General features: G+C 30.3%; 1 protein-coding gene across 1 annotated transcript; it reads right to left on the minus strand.

The window, feature by feature from the left end:
* Positions 1 to 13,875: 13,875 nt before the first annotated feature.
* LOC105630040 (putative polyamine transporter At3g13620) lies at positions 13,876 to 15,800 on the minus strand. The gene has a single exon (XM_012211729.4). The coding sequence runs from the start codon at positions 15,539 to 15,541 to the stop codon at positions 14,090 to 14,092; it is 1,452 nt and encodes a 483-aa protein (XP_012067119.1). The 5' UTR covers positions 15,542 to 15,800; the 3' UTR covers positions 13,876 to 14,089.
* Between the last annotated feature and the right edge of the window lie 2,582 nt (positions 15,801 to 18,382).

An 18,382-nucleotide genomic window follows, 5' to 3' on the forward strand; every position in this document is an offset into this window, starting at 1 on the left:
AGACAAAATGTTTAAAATGCATCCGTGTACATTGAGGGCGAAATCCAAATATATTGAACTTGTTAAATACTTTTAGATATATTGCCATGCTAAAGTGAAAGCTGGCCATTTAGCATAACTCTATAAGTAATTAACTTATATTTAATTTCAAACTCAAGAAAAAAAAATTATTTCTACTATTATTGATGATATGCTTGATTTGATCTTAATGTTTAGAGAAAGGATTTATAAATCTCAAGAAGTTGCAAATACCATTTTCTAGTTGTATACATACGCATACATTTTAAATTCATCATATCTCACGAATCATAAAGTTTTATTTTATAATATGAAAACTTCTTTTGTCCAATTGCATTAGGAAAAATAATTTAATTATGAATATAAATTTTATTGATATGGTAAAAATTAAATCACATCATAAGAAAATAAACAAAATACAGTTATTTAAAATAATATTATGAGCATATTTAGAAAATCTATAAAGACTAATAACTCTTCTTTTAATTCCTTTTCAAATTTAACAAATGATATTTTAAATTCTTCTCAATCTCCTTCAGATTTCACACCAACTTCCTCTTCTCCTTTACTTACAGAATTTCATCTTCCCCTTTATCCTCTAATATGTCAACCACCAAATCTCGTACACTTTATGCTTCTCTTGGCCTACAATTGTTTATTGACTTAACCACCTATCCGCCTAATCCCACCACCCGCAGTCGCCGCATGACCTTGAGACCTTCCACCACAAGCAAACGCTAAGCTGCTCTTTCAAAATGTTTGTTATTGGTGTTTTGTTATTGGTGTGGTGGTGCCCATTCAGTGGGACCCACACACGTGATGAAAAGAAAAAAAAAAGGTGAAAGTTGGCATGCAACTTTGACAAAAATGGAGAGCCGTGAATGAGTTATATACAGTTCTCTCATCTTCCTCTCCTGTAAATAGGAGAGGATTTGCCTCCGTTCAAACACACAAACATAGCAGAAGAAGAAAAAAATTGTAGAGAGAGAGTTATCTAGTTTTAGGAAGGATTTCCTAAAACTAGGGGAGAGAAACATAGTGAGGAAATTATTATAGAGTGTTTTTGAGAAACACTTTAAGTGCCACTATTTTTTGTATTACTCTCTTTGTGTACCTACTATTTGTAATAGTGGAAGAATTATTCGGAGTTTGTTCCGTGGACGTAGCCCTAAGCAGTTGAGGGTGAACCACGTAAATTTCTGTGTGTCATAAATTTACTTTTCTGCTGCGTTAGTTTTCTCTTAATTAATTGAAAGGCCCAACAAGTGGTATTAGAGCTGATGCCAAAAAACTGGTATCAGAGCTGATGCCTAACAATATGTATCAGAGCCGAAGGTTTCGGCAGGTCCAGCCGGTCAGATAGCGGTATCGGATCCGTGGATATATTTTGAAATTAAATATACCACGACGAAGAGAAAATTACGACGAGTCCATTGGTGTTGTCCGCTCAGAAAGACGTTGCAGAATCGACTCAGTGATGAATAGTAGAATAGTAACTCGCGGTTGATGGTGAATAGTTACTATTGGCGTTACTGTTGTTGAACCCGTTAAGCCCAACACTATTCACGTATAGTATTGTTCACGCATAGGTACTATTCACGTATACTGATACTATTTACATATACAGTTACTATTCACACATACAGTTACTATTCAAGTAGACTGTTACTATTCATGGTCACTATTCACATATACTACTGTTCACGTATACGGTTTATGTTGGTGATGATATTCTGCAAGTCAAAATGGACAAGCAAAATGATAGAAATGGAGAAATAAAATGTGAGATCTCCTTATGGTAATCAAAATGCATTTGCCCGTGTTTAGTTCAACTAAACCGGAAGACAAGACTGATGAGGAATGGGCTTTCGAGCATGCGTCCAAATCTCGATTGGTAGATTTGATGATGAAGGTTTCTGTAGCACCTTCAGAAATGGTCAATAGAAGCTCACAAAAAGGTTCATTTGTGATAGCTAAAGACCGAAAGCTGTACGTGATGCATGCGAAACTCTCCCAAGACACTTTGAGTGTAGCGGAGAATGATAGTACAGTTCAATCGTGGCATAAACGACTACGCCACATGAGTAAGAAAACTCTGGCAAGAAAGAACGTACTACCTGGATTGGATGAAGTTCACCTAGACAAGTGTCCTGATTTATGGCGGGAAAGCTAAACAAAGTAGCTTTCAAGATTACCCCTCCTTTCAGAATGAAGAATGTGTTAGATCTGGTACATTCAGATCTATGTGGACCATTGACGATGTCATATGGTGGAAATCGATACTTCGTAACATTTATCGATGACCATTCTAGGAAGACCTGATTATACACTTTGAAGTCTAAAGATCAAGTTTTAGATGTTTTTACACAATTTCTAAACTTGGTTGAGCGACAGACAGGCAAAAAGCTAAAGTGCATCAGAATAGATAATGGAGGAGAATACACTGGACCATTTGATGCTTTCTGTAAAGAGCATGGCATTCGATATTAAACGACACTCGCCAAGACGCCGCAACTGAATAGCTTGGCTGAGAGGATGAATAGAACTTTGATGGAGAGAGTCAAATGTTTGCTCTCACATGCAAAGTTGTCTAAAAGATTTAGGGTGAAGCGTTACTCACAGCAGTTTATCGTTCACCCTGTTTCCCTCTACAGTATGATACTCCAGAGAGAGTATGGTCAGGAAAGGATGTTTCCTATGATCATTTGTGGGTGTTTGGTTGCAAACCTTCGTACATGTCCCGAAGGATGAACGGTCGAAGCTTGATGTCAAGACTAGATGGTGTGTATTCATTGGCTATGGCCAAGACCAATTTGGCTATAAGTTTTATGACCCAATCCAAAAGACAATTATAAGAAATCCTGATGTTGTATTTATTGAAGATCAGACTATTGAAGATAGTGAAGCATGGTGCCAATAGATCTGATGAAGACTCAACAGACATACAGAGAGTCCCTCCAATAGAACGCAGACAAATTGGAGATGGAGAAAATGCTCCATAAGAACAAGTGCCAGAGTTAGAAAATCCAAAAGTTCCTAATGAAAATGAACCAGATGAAGATTATGGTGTTCATGTTCAGCCACCAGCACCAGAAGGTTCTCAAACATTAAGAAGGTTTAGTAGAGTTAGACAACCATCTACTAGATATCCAACAAATGAATATTTACTGATGACTGACGGGGGAGAACCTGAAAGCTTTGAAGAAGCTATGGAAAATGAACACAAGAGGAACTGGATTGAAGCCATGCAAGATGAAATGAAGTCCTTGCATGAGGATGAACATTTGAGCTAGTGAAGTTGCCTAAAGGCAAGAAAGCTTTGAAGAATAAGTGGGTGTTCAGGATCAAGCGAGAAGAACACAACTCCCAACCACGATTCAAAGCTAGACTGGTTGTGAAAGGATTCAATCAAAGAAAGGGTATTGATTTTGATCTTTTCACCAGTTGTGAAAATGACATCCATTCGAACAGTGCTTAGAATGGCCGCCAGTTTTGATCTGGAAATTGAGCAAATGGATGGAAAGACTACCTTCCTACATGGAGATTTGGAAGAAGAAATATACATGGAGCAGTCATAGGGTTTCGTAGAAAAAGAGGATTGTGTTTGTAAACTGAGGAAGAGCTTGTACAGCTTGAAGCAGGCACTGAGACAGTGGTACAAGAAGTTTGAGTCTGTTAGGGGGGAGCATGGCTATAGAAAGACTACTTTAGATCACTGTGTTTCTATTCTCTGATGATGACTACATTGTTTTTGCTGTATGTGGTTGATATGTTAACTGTTGGTCAGAATTACTAGCTTGAAGAAATAGCTAAGTAAGTCTTTTGCTATGAAAGACTTGGGACCAGTAAAGCAAATTCTTGGCATGAAGATCAAAGAGCCAAGAAATTATGGTTGCCACAGGAGAAGTACATTGAGAAAGTACTTCAAAGGTTTAGAATGGAGAATGCTAAAGCAGTTAGTTGTCCTTTTACTAACCACTGTAAATTGAGTTCTAACCAGTGCCCTTCTACGGATGGATAGAAGAAAGAAAAGGAAAAGATTCCATATGCTTTAGCAGTTGGAAACTTGATGAATGCCATGGTTTGTACACAGCCAGATATTGCTCACTTAGTTAGAGTAGTGAGTCGGTTTCTTTCAAATCCTGAAAAAGAACATTGGACTGCAGTGAAATGGATTTTCAGGTATCTTCGAGGTACAGCCAAAGTATGTTTATGCTTTGGAGATGAGAAGCCAGTATTAGTCGGTTATACCGATGCAGATATGGATGGGGATGTTGACTCGAGAAAGTCTACATTAGGATATCTAATCACATTTGTAGGGGGAGCCGTGTCGTGGCTATAAAGATTGCAGAAATGTGTTGCTCTATCAATAACTGAGGCAGAATTCATAGCACTAACAGAAGCATGCAAAGAGTTGCTATGGATGAAGAAGTTCTTGAATGAACTCGAAATTCATCAAGAACGATATTTGATATTCTGCGATAGCCAGAGTGTGATTCATCTTGGGAAGAATTCCTCCTTCCATTGAAGATCAAAACACATTGATGTTAGATCAGGGATATAGTGGAGATGAAGCTGTTACGGCTTGAGAAGATCCATACAGAAGAAAATGGATCAGATATGTTAGCAAAGATTCTTCCAAAAGACAAGTTTGAATATTGTCGATTAGCTGTAGGGATGATGGAGAGCATGGCTAACGTCCCCACTTGAGTGTGCAGGGGGAGATTTGTTGTGGCGGTGCCCACTCAAATGGGACCCACATGTTTGTTATTGGTGTTTTATTATTGGTGTGGCGGTGCCCACTCAGTGGGACCCACACACGTGATGAAAAGAAAAAAAAAATAGGTGAAAGTTGGCATGCAACATTGACAAAGATGGAGAGCCGTGAATGAGTTATACACGGCTCTCTCATCTTCCTCTCCTATTAGTAGAGGACTTGCCTCAGCTCAAACACACATAAACATAGCAGAAGAAGAAAAAAAATGTAGAGAGAGAGTTATCTAGTTTTAGGAAGGGTTTCCTAAAATTAGGAGAGAGAAAAATAGTGAGAAAATTATTATAGAGTGTTTTTGAGAAACACTTTGAGTGCCATTATTTTTTGTATTACTCTCTTAGTGTACCTACTATTAGTAATAGTGGAAGAATTATTCGGAGTTTGTCCCGTGGACGTAGCTCTAAACAGTTGAGGGTGAACCATGTAAATTTCTGTATGTCACAAGTTTACTTTTCCGCTGCGTTAATTTTCTGTTAATTGTTTGAAAGGGGCCAACAAGTGGTATCAGAGCTGATGCCCAAAAACTGGTATCAGAGCTGATGCCTAACAAGCTAATGGGGATATTAAGCTCTATAAGGCACGTTTCGATGCCAAAGATTATTCTCAACAACAAGTTGGTTGAATATCATGAAGTATTTAGCCCTATATTTAAGCCTACCACAATGAGAACAATGTTGTCTATTATTACTTTTTCACGCTAGGAGGCATGGAAGATGGATGTTTCCAATGCTTTTCTCCATGATTTCATTCACACTGATTTTATGGATCAACCTTTGTGATTTCAAGATCTTTTACATCCAAATTATGTGTGTCAGCTGAAAGTCTCTCTATGGTCTCAAACAAGCTCCCCGAGCTTGATCTCATCATCTCAGGTCCTTGCTTGTAGCACTTGGTTTTCAAGCTTCCAAGGCTAAATTCCTTGTTATTTACAAGGAATGTACATTAAAACTTTACATTCTTATTTACGTGGATGACATATTTGTTACTTGTCCAAATCACAAGAAGATGAAATGGTTCTAAGAAAAATTCAAACAAGTCTTCTTGTGTGTGATCTTAGTGTAATTCATTAGGTACTGAGGCGTCTCATCTTTCAACTGGTTTACTTCTTACCCCAATCCAAATACGTTCAAGACCTTTTTTGGCATACTTAGATGATGGACAACAAACCTTGTTCAACACCCATGGCTACTTCTCCCATTTTGTCATAAACAAGTGGTGAACCTCTTTCCAATTGTCTTGTTGGAGCACTTCTATAGATTACTATTATTAGCCAGATATTGCCTTAAATTATCATAATTTATGCACAACTGACCGAGGACCATTAGAAGGCAGCCAAGCATCTTCTTCATTATCCATAAGGTATAGTCTCAATGGGTTTATTCTTCTCAAACTCTTCCACAATTTTTTTGTAATGTTTTTTGGATAGTTATTAGGGGGGTTGTCCCGAGGATCAACGTTCCACTTCGATTTATATGGCTTGAATCAAGCTCCCTGAGCTTGGTTCCAAATGATTTAATGCTCTTCCAAGAAATAGGTTACAGCTCGATCTTTTACAAAAAGCGAGTAAAGGTTTATGGCTAACGCTAATGTGGCTTAAATCATTTTCATTTGAACTTGAATCTCCTGTAACTCTTTGGTGTAACAATATTGGTGTCATTTACTTGACATATCCTATCCCATTTTTTATGCTCTTACAAAACACATTGAGTTGAATCATCATTTTATTCGGGACCAAGTCCAAAAATGTGCTATTGTAGTCCTTTTTATCTCCAATGTTGACTAAATAGTTGATTTTGCCCACAAAGCCTTTGGACTCTTGTCCATTTCTTCAAGAGAAAGATAAGCTCCAGTTGTTGCTTCCACCACCTCCGCTTGATGGATATTAGTTAATTATATCTTGTATCATTTGAAATTGCTTTGTAATTGCTGTGTCTAATTAGTCTTCCTATTTCTCGTATCATCTTAAGTGAGAGATATCGAGTCCGAGTCATTTCTATCACAAAGTTATCACCAATTTGGTGAATGTTTGTCATTCAAAGGGAATGATTGCCCCTGCTGTGTAGCCACAATGTTATTCCGGTCCGTTAGGCCGCCCATGTATCAAAAAAAAAAAAAAATCTTTATAATTTACATTTCAAAGCTTTGTAACTCGGGCTATAAATATAGTTTTGCTATAATTCGTCAATATGAATGAAGACAAATCTGATATTTTCAATATTTGAGAAATATTAACTCAATTAAAATTTTCAATATTTTCTTATAAAGTACTATATATGAAACTTATATATGATATAGAACCAATATATAACAGAAAAAAAAAAAAAGACAAAAATCTCATTACAACGTGAGGCACAGATTTTTCACTAAATAAAAACATATAAAATCGTTTAATAAAGAACATAGAAAAAATTTCTTATACTAATTACTACGGGCAATGGAACATTACGCATTAATTAAATAAGAATTTTAACCATATGATTTGATTGGTTATGGTGATTTTTTTATTTAAGTTTAAATTTTATTGGCAAAAAAAAATTATTATTAAAAAAGAAAATTTTGACAATATTCTAATATTAAAAAATGACAACTTAATTAGAACTCAGTAACATTATTTAGATTTCTCGTTTCAAAATTAACTAAGAGGTGTATTAGATTAAGTCTCCATTAGATTTTAAAAAATTTTAAAATTCCAATGATATTCAATCTAAATTTTTTTAGAGTATATTAAAATTTTGTAGTATTCAATTCAAACTCTTATAAAATTCATAAAAATCTAATGGTATTCAATTATGGCTTTTTAAAAGTCCATAAAAATTTAATGATTTTAAAAAATTATTGATTTGAAAGAATTTTATAAAATTATTCATTTTTTTAGATTTTAGAGTGTTAGGTATAAATAAAAAAGTCATTTACAAATTCATCCTCCAACTCAAAAATTTCGTTGGACTTGTGATAATTTATCATATAATTTTAGGATTGACTTTTACATAATTAGTGCACCTCATTATATTTAATGTGACTCCTATAAAAAAAAAACACATACACAACATCGCAAAATGTTTTTGCACGAACTTGTCTATTTACATTTTCCTGTTTCTGTTCGAGTAAAACTTAACTTTTCATATTTAGACTGTCTTAAACAGCAACTTTTTAAATAATTTATAATATTTTTATCTGTCAAAATGTTAAATATTATTTTTTATAGTGTTCGATAACATAACGTTTGAATTAGCTTTTAGAGATTAAAGTAGTTTTTTATAAATTTTTAGGTCATATTTAGTATGGTGTAATTAATCATGTAATTGAATATGAATTACATGATATGATTGATTACCTTTTTTAGTTAGATTTTTTAATACTATAGTGCAATTAAGATTATATGTTTAATCTTCATTACTAAATGATATAATATGTAAAAGCCTATTACATTCCTCAAAGCCCAAACTCATTCTCAATCACCACTACTGTCTTTGACGAACACCACCACCACTATCATATTATTATTATTATTATTATTTATTCTTTTGTTTTGTTATAAGAATAGGAGGGATATAGAACGAAAAATCACTAGCAAGATCAAAATACCACAATTTTGTATTGTAATTTAATTTATTCAATAAAAATATTTAAAATTGTGTAAAAATAATAATTTTCAATGACTTCACTTTTATTTTGTTACCTTAAATTTGTTCCGGTTTATTTTTTTTAATATTTTAGTTCAAATAATTTATGGTCGAAATAGTTTTTAATAGCTTGTATAATGAATAACTTTATATTTAAATATTTCTTTTTAACAATGTTGCGGTGGTAGCGGTGGACTGGTGGCAGTGGTGGTGGAATGGTGGTGGTGGTGGAATGGTGGTAGTGGTCGAGTGGTGGCGGTGTGATTGTTTGTAGTGGTGGTATTCTAACTACATTGGATCATATTTAATTGAATATTTAATTTATTTAATGAAAATATTTAAAACTGTGTAAAAATAATAATTTTCAATGACTTCACTTTTATTTTGTTATATTACATTTTTTCCGGCTTATTTTTTTTAATTTTCTAGTTCAAATAATTTATGGTCGAAATAGTTTTTAATACCTTGTATAATGAATAACTTTATATTTAAATATTTCTTTTTTAACAATGTTGTGGTGGTAGCGATGGATTGGTGGCAGTGATTGTGGAGTGGTGGTGGTAGTAGTGGTTGAGTGACGGCGGTGTGATTGTTTGTAATGGTGGTATTCTAACTACATTGGATCATATTTACAAACAAAAACAAAAATGAAATGGTAATTGCATTTTATATTTTTTTTTCAATTACATGACCAAATATAGTAATTGAAAAGCTACTCAATTCCATTACATTACATTGCATTACATCCAACCAAACATTGCATTAACATTTTATGAAAAACTAGCTAAACAACTATTAGCTACTCAAATAGTTAATACCTACCAAAACATCTAATTTTGTTTAGCAGACAATTAGGCTTTCCGATAATGATTTTACAATGAATATAATGTTTTTTTTTTTTCTTTTGTAATAAAGGGATATGTATTATTAATATTATGTAACTAATAAACAAAAACTGGAAGAAAATATAAAAAAGCTGAATCTCCTCCTTGTCTTTGGTGGGTATGGCAGAATCTCATAATATTATTTGGTTATATTAATAAGAAATTAAACAAATAATTAATGCAAAAAAATTTCAAAGCAGAATCTCATTCTTATTGTTTTTTGGTTATTGTTTAATGATATAGCTGTATCATATCACTTTTGTATCTATCAGATAATGAGAATCTGATTCTGATATAGAAAGGGATTCGCCCATTCCTTATATTAACCAATAATTGTAGCTTTTGCACATAAATTAGCATATGCTATGGTGGCTTAGCTTTTAAGAACATTCCTAAATTTAAAAAAAAAAAAATATGATTATGGGTTTTTTCTTTTCAAAAAGATATTGAATCAATTTGATATTTCTCTTCATTAAAGAAATATTTATATCAACAAGTGATGGGATGAATGGTTATGCCACTCTTCCCTTCTTAAGTGAGATTGATGGTTCTATCGGATTGAGCAAATGTTCACTGGGAACACTTTACCGTTAATGGGTAGGCCAAGTACTGATCTTTTGGCAAATATAGGAGTGAGCAAACTTTGGAGAAAATCAAAAACTGAACAACCAAATTATTTTCGATTTTTGATTTGGTTATTTGGTTTTCGATTTCGGTTTAAAATCTTTCAAAATTTTGATTTTCGGTCTTTGAATCGGTTATTCCAAAATATTTATTCTGAATAAAACCAAACTGTTTGATCGAACCGATATCTATCGAACCGAACCGACTAATTTTGTTTGATTTTCAAATTTATTTCGGTTTGACGGTTTCAAATAAAAAGTTTTTATCAAACACGATTTAAACAGAAACATCTATATTGTGCATTACAAGCCTTTAGATCTCACCAAATCCAGTAAATTGGGGATCTAAATACTAAACAAACCAAATCTCAATTAATTCTTATAATGACAGCTTCAAACTAGTTAATAAATTTCTTCAGGTCAGACAAATTCAAGCATTCAAGCTATACCCTTTTGTCATCATTCAACATCTTCTCTATTTCTATGCTGAAAACAACTTCTTTGACTTGCAAAATTTCATAAGAAAGTGCCGTCCAATATTGAACGCTTCAAATATTTTAGCCATTTTCCTGCAATCACATCAGCTGCTGTGGCATGAAATCCTGACACCCAATCACTTTGACTAACAGAAACCGCTCCGGTCACCGCCAAAAGAGGAATAAAGTAAGAAACACAAGTAAATACAACAATAATCAATTAAGCAAAAGGAAATATTTTTTGAGGTTCATCTATTTCTCCAGCTAAAGTGCCAACAGTATCCCAGTAATTCAAATTCCAAAAAAGGGAATTGGAAAACAATGTCCAGTCTTTCTTTACACCTTTATCCCTTGTATTTAAACCATCTATGGGGATGAACTTTAGGGATTGCAATGAGGGACATTAGTATAAAGGGGAAAAGTGAAATTATACCCAAAAAAGACATTAGTATAGTTGTTTTCATCGATTTGGTGAGTTAAGGAGATAGTTATTTTGTTGTGTAGGCCGAAGTGTTATTTCGGTCCATAAAAGTTTCCAATGAATTAAAAATTAGAAAAACTAGATTTGTCTATACTTCAAATTTTGTTTGAGGTGTATATTTCTAGTATGTGTGTTTTTGTATTTAATAAATTATAGTATTACATGACATTTTATGATATTAAAAACTTAATAGTATTGACAAAATTGTAAAAAAAATTTTAAGAAATAATAAAATAAAAAATTCAATAGTTAAGTAATTTGTTAAGGAAAAATATATTTATAATATAAAATATAATTATAATTTGAAATTAAATTTTCATAAAAATAAAATTACTTAGTTCTTATAACAATTTAAATTTAATTATCTTAATTATTTCTTATATAAAATGATATTATAAATTGTTCTATTATTCAAATATGAGAGATTAGTATTAGCTATTATAATAATTGATATATTAATCATTGTTTTAGAGAATTGTTTATAATTTTTTATTTTTCTTCCGCTTTTGCTAAAGTTTATAAACGTATAATTAATTTTGTGATTTTTAAAAAAAGAAAAAAATTCTTTCAACGTGTTATATGGTTTGTTAATATAACGTGCTATAATATAATTTTATATTTTAGATATATATTTCTTGTGAGTTTTATTTTCTATTTTATATTAAACAATAAATCTTATAACATGTTCCTTAATAAATAATAATAAATTACATTTATTTTTTTTATAATAAGTTATTTGTAGAAAATAATTATAACAAATCAAATTAATGATTTGTTAAATATAATAATTAAATATACTATATATAATATTTTATTTTATCCAATAAAATTTAGATTTAGATAAGAAATTAATATGATCAATTAAAATTAAATTATTTTTATTTTTCAACAACAAAATTAAGGTCTTTAATGATATTTTTATCAATCTATAAACTTAGTAGTGGCATTTTTGACAATCTCAATGTTCCATACATTCATTTTCACTTTTATATACTAGTTCTTTTATGACGTGCGTTATATATTAACTTTACTCGTTATATATTTATTTTAATTTGTTTAGTCCTTTTATTTATGTAATATAAAATATAAGTTTTTATTTAGATTAAAATAAATATAATGATTAATTTATATTATCTTTTATTTACACAATGAAATTTTTTTATTACATGTTTTACACTCTAACATCTAATTGAAAAGAGAATGATATTTCTACTTCTCTCTTTAAAATAGCTTTCTTTTTTTTTTTTTTTGAAACTCTAAAAAATAGTATGTTTAATTTAAGTACTGGTCCCTATATATAATGTGAAAAACATTATATTCATAATCATTATCTAAATTAGGTTTGTGTTGGTTTTTTTAAGTTATCTAACTTGAGTTAATAAAGTATAAATGCTTAGGATATTTTCATCTATCTAATTTAAATTTCCTTTTAAGTTTAAATATAATAACTAATATCTAATTTTCTACTCATAATTCTGCGTATATGCGTGAGCACAAATATGTTTAAATAAATTTTGTTATCAAATTATATTACTATTTATTTTGATTAAAAATAATAAAAATAACATGTATTTTTACTCATTTAAAATTAACGATATAAATTATTTTCTCCCTTTTAATTAATATACTTTATAAAATAAATAAAAAATGACTACTATTTCAAAAAGAGTGATAAAAAATCAAACTCATTGAAAAAAAATACTATTATTATTCGTTAAATTAAAATTTTATTTAAAGGTAACTAAAAATTTTGCAATATCTAATTTTATATTTCATATGCAACTACTTTTATGTCAATTGTTTCAATATTTTTCTCGGCTAAAAAAAGCTTCAAAATGACATAAAGAAATGTTAATATTTAACTTAAAAATCAATTTACAAACGATGATATAAGTAATGGAAGATCTATATATATGAGATTAAATTCAAAAATTTCAAAGATATATATATATATATATATATATATATATATTCAAATTTCAAAGGTCCATTATATTTATACCTATTTAAAAATTATTTTTAACAAAATAAATCCAATTAAATCATAGAAAAATTAAATAAATTTTTCACAAATTTCAAAAATATAAAATAAAATATTGAATTAAAAGAGAGCTCTTGAATTTTTTTGTAACATTTCATCTTTAATATAGAAAAATTGAAAATGAAAATGATATAAATATGTCCAAATACCCATTTTTTTCACTAATTCAAACTTTTATAGTCTATTTTTAATAAGCTAAGGAAAAACTTGTCTATATGATATTAGTCGAATGTATTAATGTGTAAATACACTAAATAAATGTACACCATCATCACCAAAAAAAAATTAAAGAGAAAAAATATATTTAAAAAAATTATTTTAATTTCATTTATTTAACTAATAAATTTTAATAGTAAAATGTTTACCCATATTTTAAAAAATTCAAAACATAATTAATTACAAAATTTAAATTTCATTCTCAATACATGTATTAAATTCGATTTACCTTCTAGAAAGCAATATCACATAAGAACCTATAATTAAAAACATCAAAATTAATTTATTAATTTATTTATTAGAACCTATAATTAATTAATTTATTTTAAGTCCACTAATTTGATTTGCAATATCTAAATCCAAATCAAATCAAATCAATTTAATTCGATTTGAATCGATTATTATACCATCTGGATTCGAATTTAAATACCATAGAAATATATTCGAATACACCGGAACCGAGCTAATTAGGCTCTGGTTCGTAAATATGATTATACTAAACAGGCTCAACGACTAAAATATTTGAAATGCAAAGCTAAATAAATACTGCGCATATTTAATAGATGAATGACTTGGACTCAAAAGCAAATGATCACTGGCCTAGTGAAGGGGTGATGCCCTGGAACCTTGAGTCCCAAATTTAATTCCCTGTTTAACATTTAATTGTAATTAATATTCCCCTCTTGTGGGTTGTATTGCCCTTAACCGATGGCCAAGAAGGAGAAAAAAAAAAAAAAAATTTAAGACAGAAAAAGCTATCACATATAGGATTTCAACGAAAAAAACAGAAACAACCACAATTGTATCGCATTACAAGAAATGTAACCAAATCCAGTAAATTGTGGATCTAAATGCTGAATAAACCAAATCCCAACTGATTCTGATAATTACAGCTTCAAACTAAATGATAAATTTCTTCATGTATGACCAATTCAAGCCATGCCCTTTTCTCATCATTCAATATTTTCACCATTGCTATACTTAAACAACTTCTTTGACCTGCAAAATTTCATAATAAAGTACCATCCAATAGCACCAACAGTCATCAACCCACTTACCAGATAAACAACCTTAGTAGCAACAACCATTATTACTACTAAAAACACAGATGGAACCAAACACATAATCACCAGTCCTGGTAGCCTCATTGGAACCTTATAAGGCCTCTTCAATTCTGGAAATTTCCTTCTTAACCAAAGAAAAGACGCAAATTCCAATAACATACCTAAAGTATATAAAAAATTTGCAGATGAAATTATATCAGTAAAAGTCATGTATGATACTCCAGTTGTAATCAATGTAGAAACTAATATCCCTACCCAAGGAGTATTAAACCATTTTGACCTTTTAGCAAAAAATTTAGGCAAAATTGATAAATTTGCCATACCAAGAAGTTGATAAGCACTAGTGCTTAATTGTGCTTCATATAAACCAACAGCAGATAAAACAGAACCAGCTTCAACCCAATATTTTAACCATTTTCCTGCAATCATCTCTGCTGCTGTGGCATGAAATCCTGACCCCCAATCACTTTGGCTAACAGAAACCGCTCCGGTCACCGCCAAAAGAGGAATAAAGTAAGAAACACAAGTGAATATAACAGCAATGAATAAAGCAAGAGGAAATGTTTTTTGAGGTTTATCTACTTCTCCAGCTAAAGTACTAACATTATCCCAAAAATTCAAATTCCAGAAAAGGGTATTGAAAAACAATGTCCAATCCTTCTTTACACCTTTATCCCCAGTACTGAGCCATCTATGAGGGTGAATTTTAGGGATTGCAATAAGGGACATTAGTATAAAAGGTAAAAGTGAAATTATACCCAACAGAACAGCAACATACCCAACTATGGTTAAACCAGTGTAGTTCAGAAATGAAAGAATTAAGGTTGAAGACGTAATTGCAAGTTTCCTTGGCCAACCTGAATTCAGAGAAGGAATTGCTTTCTTCATATAATCAATACAAAGAACTGGAAAAGCTGCAACGTTAATAACACCACTAAGGAATTTCCAAGAACCCATTAAAGATCCAAAAAAAGGACCAAAAGCACGTTCTGCCCATATCACAAATCCTCCGTTGCCAGGATAAGCAGTGGAAAGCTCAGCTGTAATTAAGGCTTCAGGTACACTCCATATAAATGGAAAAACCAAGAAACCAAGTAAAGCAAAGAGAGGACCTGCGGCTTGAACAGCTGGTTCTTCGCCATAAGGACCACCAGCAACTTCAAAATAGATTAAGAATATAAGAGGGATGAGAGTCAGTTTCTTCGCTAATTTGGAGGTGGAGGCGGCGTTTGCGGTGGTGATAGGGATTTCTTGAGATATATTTGGCGATTTTGGTGGAATCTGCGTGGTGGGTTCCTGATACTGGGTTTCTTCTTGCATATTTGAATTGAGGTTTGCCATGGTTTCCACCAATTCAAGTAAAAACAGATCTAGACGAGGCTATATAGACTAATCACCGATGGTTTTGGTTGATTTTTTCCGGTAAAGTAGAGATTCCCGTTTATCGAGGAGTAATCCATAAACAGAAACACATGATTTTAGCCATTCAGGTGACCCATGCTGAGAAGACAATTTCTGCTTCCGGCTTCAGTCAGATTTTTGACTCTGAATGGAGCGTACGTTTTAGCATTTTGCGTTTTGTTATTATATGGAAGAAAAGAAATAGTGTTATAACCTCCTAACGCGGGTTAAAAGACAGCGAATCTTTTTATTTATATCTATTATTATTATATATAATCTAAAAATATATAGAAATAAATATAGATACTTATCATCCACTTGGATTAGATAATTTCTTGCATAAAAATGGAAACTTAAGTCATTTAAATATAATAATATCACCAACTTTACTTTTTTTTTTTTTTATAAAGGATTATCAAGTGTGTGAATAAAACAAGTGTGATCAACTAAAATCTCAAGTAAAATAGAAACAATTAGAGATTTATAATGGTTCGACGTTAATCCGTTTATATCCACTCTTCAAGCATATCACTTTTCAATTCTTTTAATCCTAGATTTAATATTTGTCCCATTAGATTTTCTAACATATTAGTAAACTTTTCAATCCTTTTATTTTACAGAGCATAGAAAACTCAATTCAAGACATTAATTTCAATCAAGAGAAGATAAGGTTACTTACAACCCTTACAACTAGCTTTATACCCAAAGCTAAACATACTTTATTTTCAATTTGAAAATCCCTAATCTACTAAAGATTACAGTGAATCTAGAATAGACAAAGACAAATGTAGATTAAATATATGAAGAATGGCTAAATATATAAATTTACCTCTGTACTTCATAAAAAAAATTTTGTGGCACCCCACACTTTACAAGAGACTTATTATGCCCATGAGGTTATGAATTTTGATAACATTATACCTATCCTATATATAGTAGCACCGATAATTTTTGGTGTTTTTAGCATTTATGTACAAAAATATTCACTTCAAGTATAGTTAATATAATATTTGAAAGAATAACTTTTATAATTTTAATATCAACTAAGTGTTTAATTAATTTAATTTGTAAGATTCAATCATGACCCTACATTTTCATTTTAGTGAAGAGTATAGTTAAAATTAAAATGTGAAAGTGTAGGATCATAATGAATCCTCTACAAAATTTAGAAGGCCATAAGGATAATCACCGAAAATATAGTATCAACCTTATGCATCGGGTCATTTATCCCTTCAATTTCGAATTTTAATTGGATGGATTTAACTAACTGATTTTTACATAAAAATTAAAAGAAACTGAAACCATGTCGTAATAAAAAATTAGTTAAAAAAAATTAAACACATATCTGAACCTTTTTTTTTTTTTGGACAAAAATCTGAATTCGAAAAAGCAATTTACATAAATCAGGTCAATTTATCATTTAAACTTAATGATTAAAAAAAAGTTGAATACATAACTTTACTTCTGAACTTTGCAACTTTAACTTGGAGGCACTCTGAACTTTACGAATGATCTATCGTGCACTTCAACTTGTAAATTTTAATAATATTATACATTTTTTATTCTAATATCAATAATTTTTAGTGTTTATCTTTAAAATATTGGCTTGATATGTAGTTAGCATGACTTTTAAAATAATAATTTTTATAAATTTTAACTTTTTGATGACTATTTAATGATCTAATTTTGCGAGTTGGAGTGTTTAATAAAATAATTTTGAAAATTGAAGTTTTTAATAAATGTAGTTTTATAAATTAAAGTGTTTAATGAGTTAAAGTAAAAGTTGAATGTGCTATAAGATTAAAGCAGAAAAGTTCAGGGGTGAATTTATATATTCTATCACTAAAAAAAAAAAAAAATCAAACTATTAACTTAATTAAAACATGGTCAAAAATCAATTTAGAAGAACTCAGTTGGCCAATTTCTTAAGTAAAAGAATGGAAAACTCGAGCTCCAAAGCAAAGAGAAGGTAATGCTCATTGTAAAGGCGCAGGAATCTATCAATAATACAACTAAAATTTCATTATAGCTTTAGCTACTTATTTTTCTCAAAACCTGTATTCATTTCTTTGCTGGCATTCTCATTTATTGCTTTACAAATACAAATCAAAAAATCTATAACTTTTCATTCCACTCCGTTTGATATAAATAAATTTAAAATATGAAATTTATTTATAAATAAATTTTAGTGGAATTCATTATAACAGAATTTGTTTATAAATGAATTTTCATGTTTCGTATGGTTAATTTAAAACGTGGAATTCAGTTATTAAAACGTGTAATTCAATTGAATTCCAGGTACTTATGTATGGAACAAATTCATAATTGAAAAACCATTTGCTTTTGTTTCCTAAAATATCCTTGAAATAGTAATTTCACAAAAATAAATAATAAATGTCAATTATATTTGGAAAAATGTTCAATTTGCACCCTAAATTTGGGTTAAATGTACAAAAAATTCACAAACGAACTTTTGAATAAAAAACCCAGGAACTTGATATTTTATTGTCACTTAGCCAAATTTTTCACTAAAGATTTATGTGTTCATGACACACACTCAACAATAAAAAATAAATGAATTAAAATTATTTTTCACTAGTAAATAGTAACAGCAATATCTCCTTAGACAAAATAATGAAAGCTGAAAGCTATTTTTCATGAATTAATTCTGAAACAGAATAAATAGTTTATGGATTCATAACCTGTCACATGTCATATTCATTGATCAAATAATTATGAAAAATAATGAAAGCTGAAAGCTATTTTTCATGAATTAATTCT

Source organism: Jatropha curcas, chromosome 7 (assembly GCF_041381405.1).
Source record: "Jatropha curcas cultivar XTBG-Jc1 chromosome 7, XTBG_Jcur_1.0, whole genome shotgun sequence".
NCBI classification, from domain to species: domain Eukaryota; kingdom Viridiplantae; phylum Streptophyta; class Magnoliopsida; order Malpighiales; family Euphorbiaceae; genus Jatropha; species Jatropha curcas.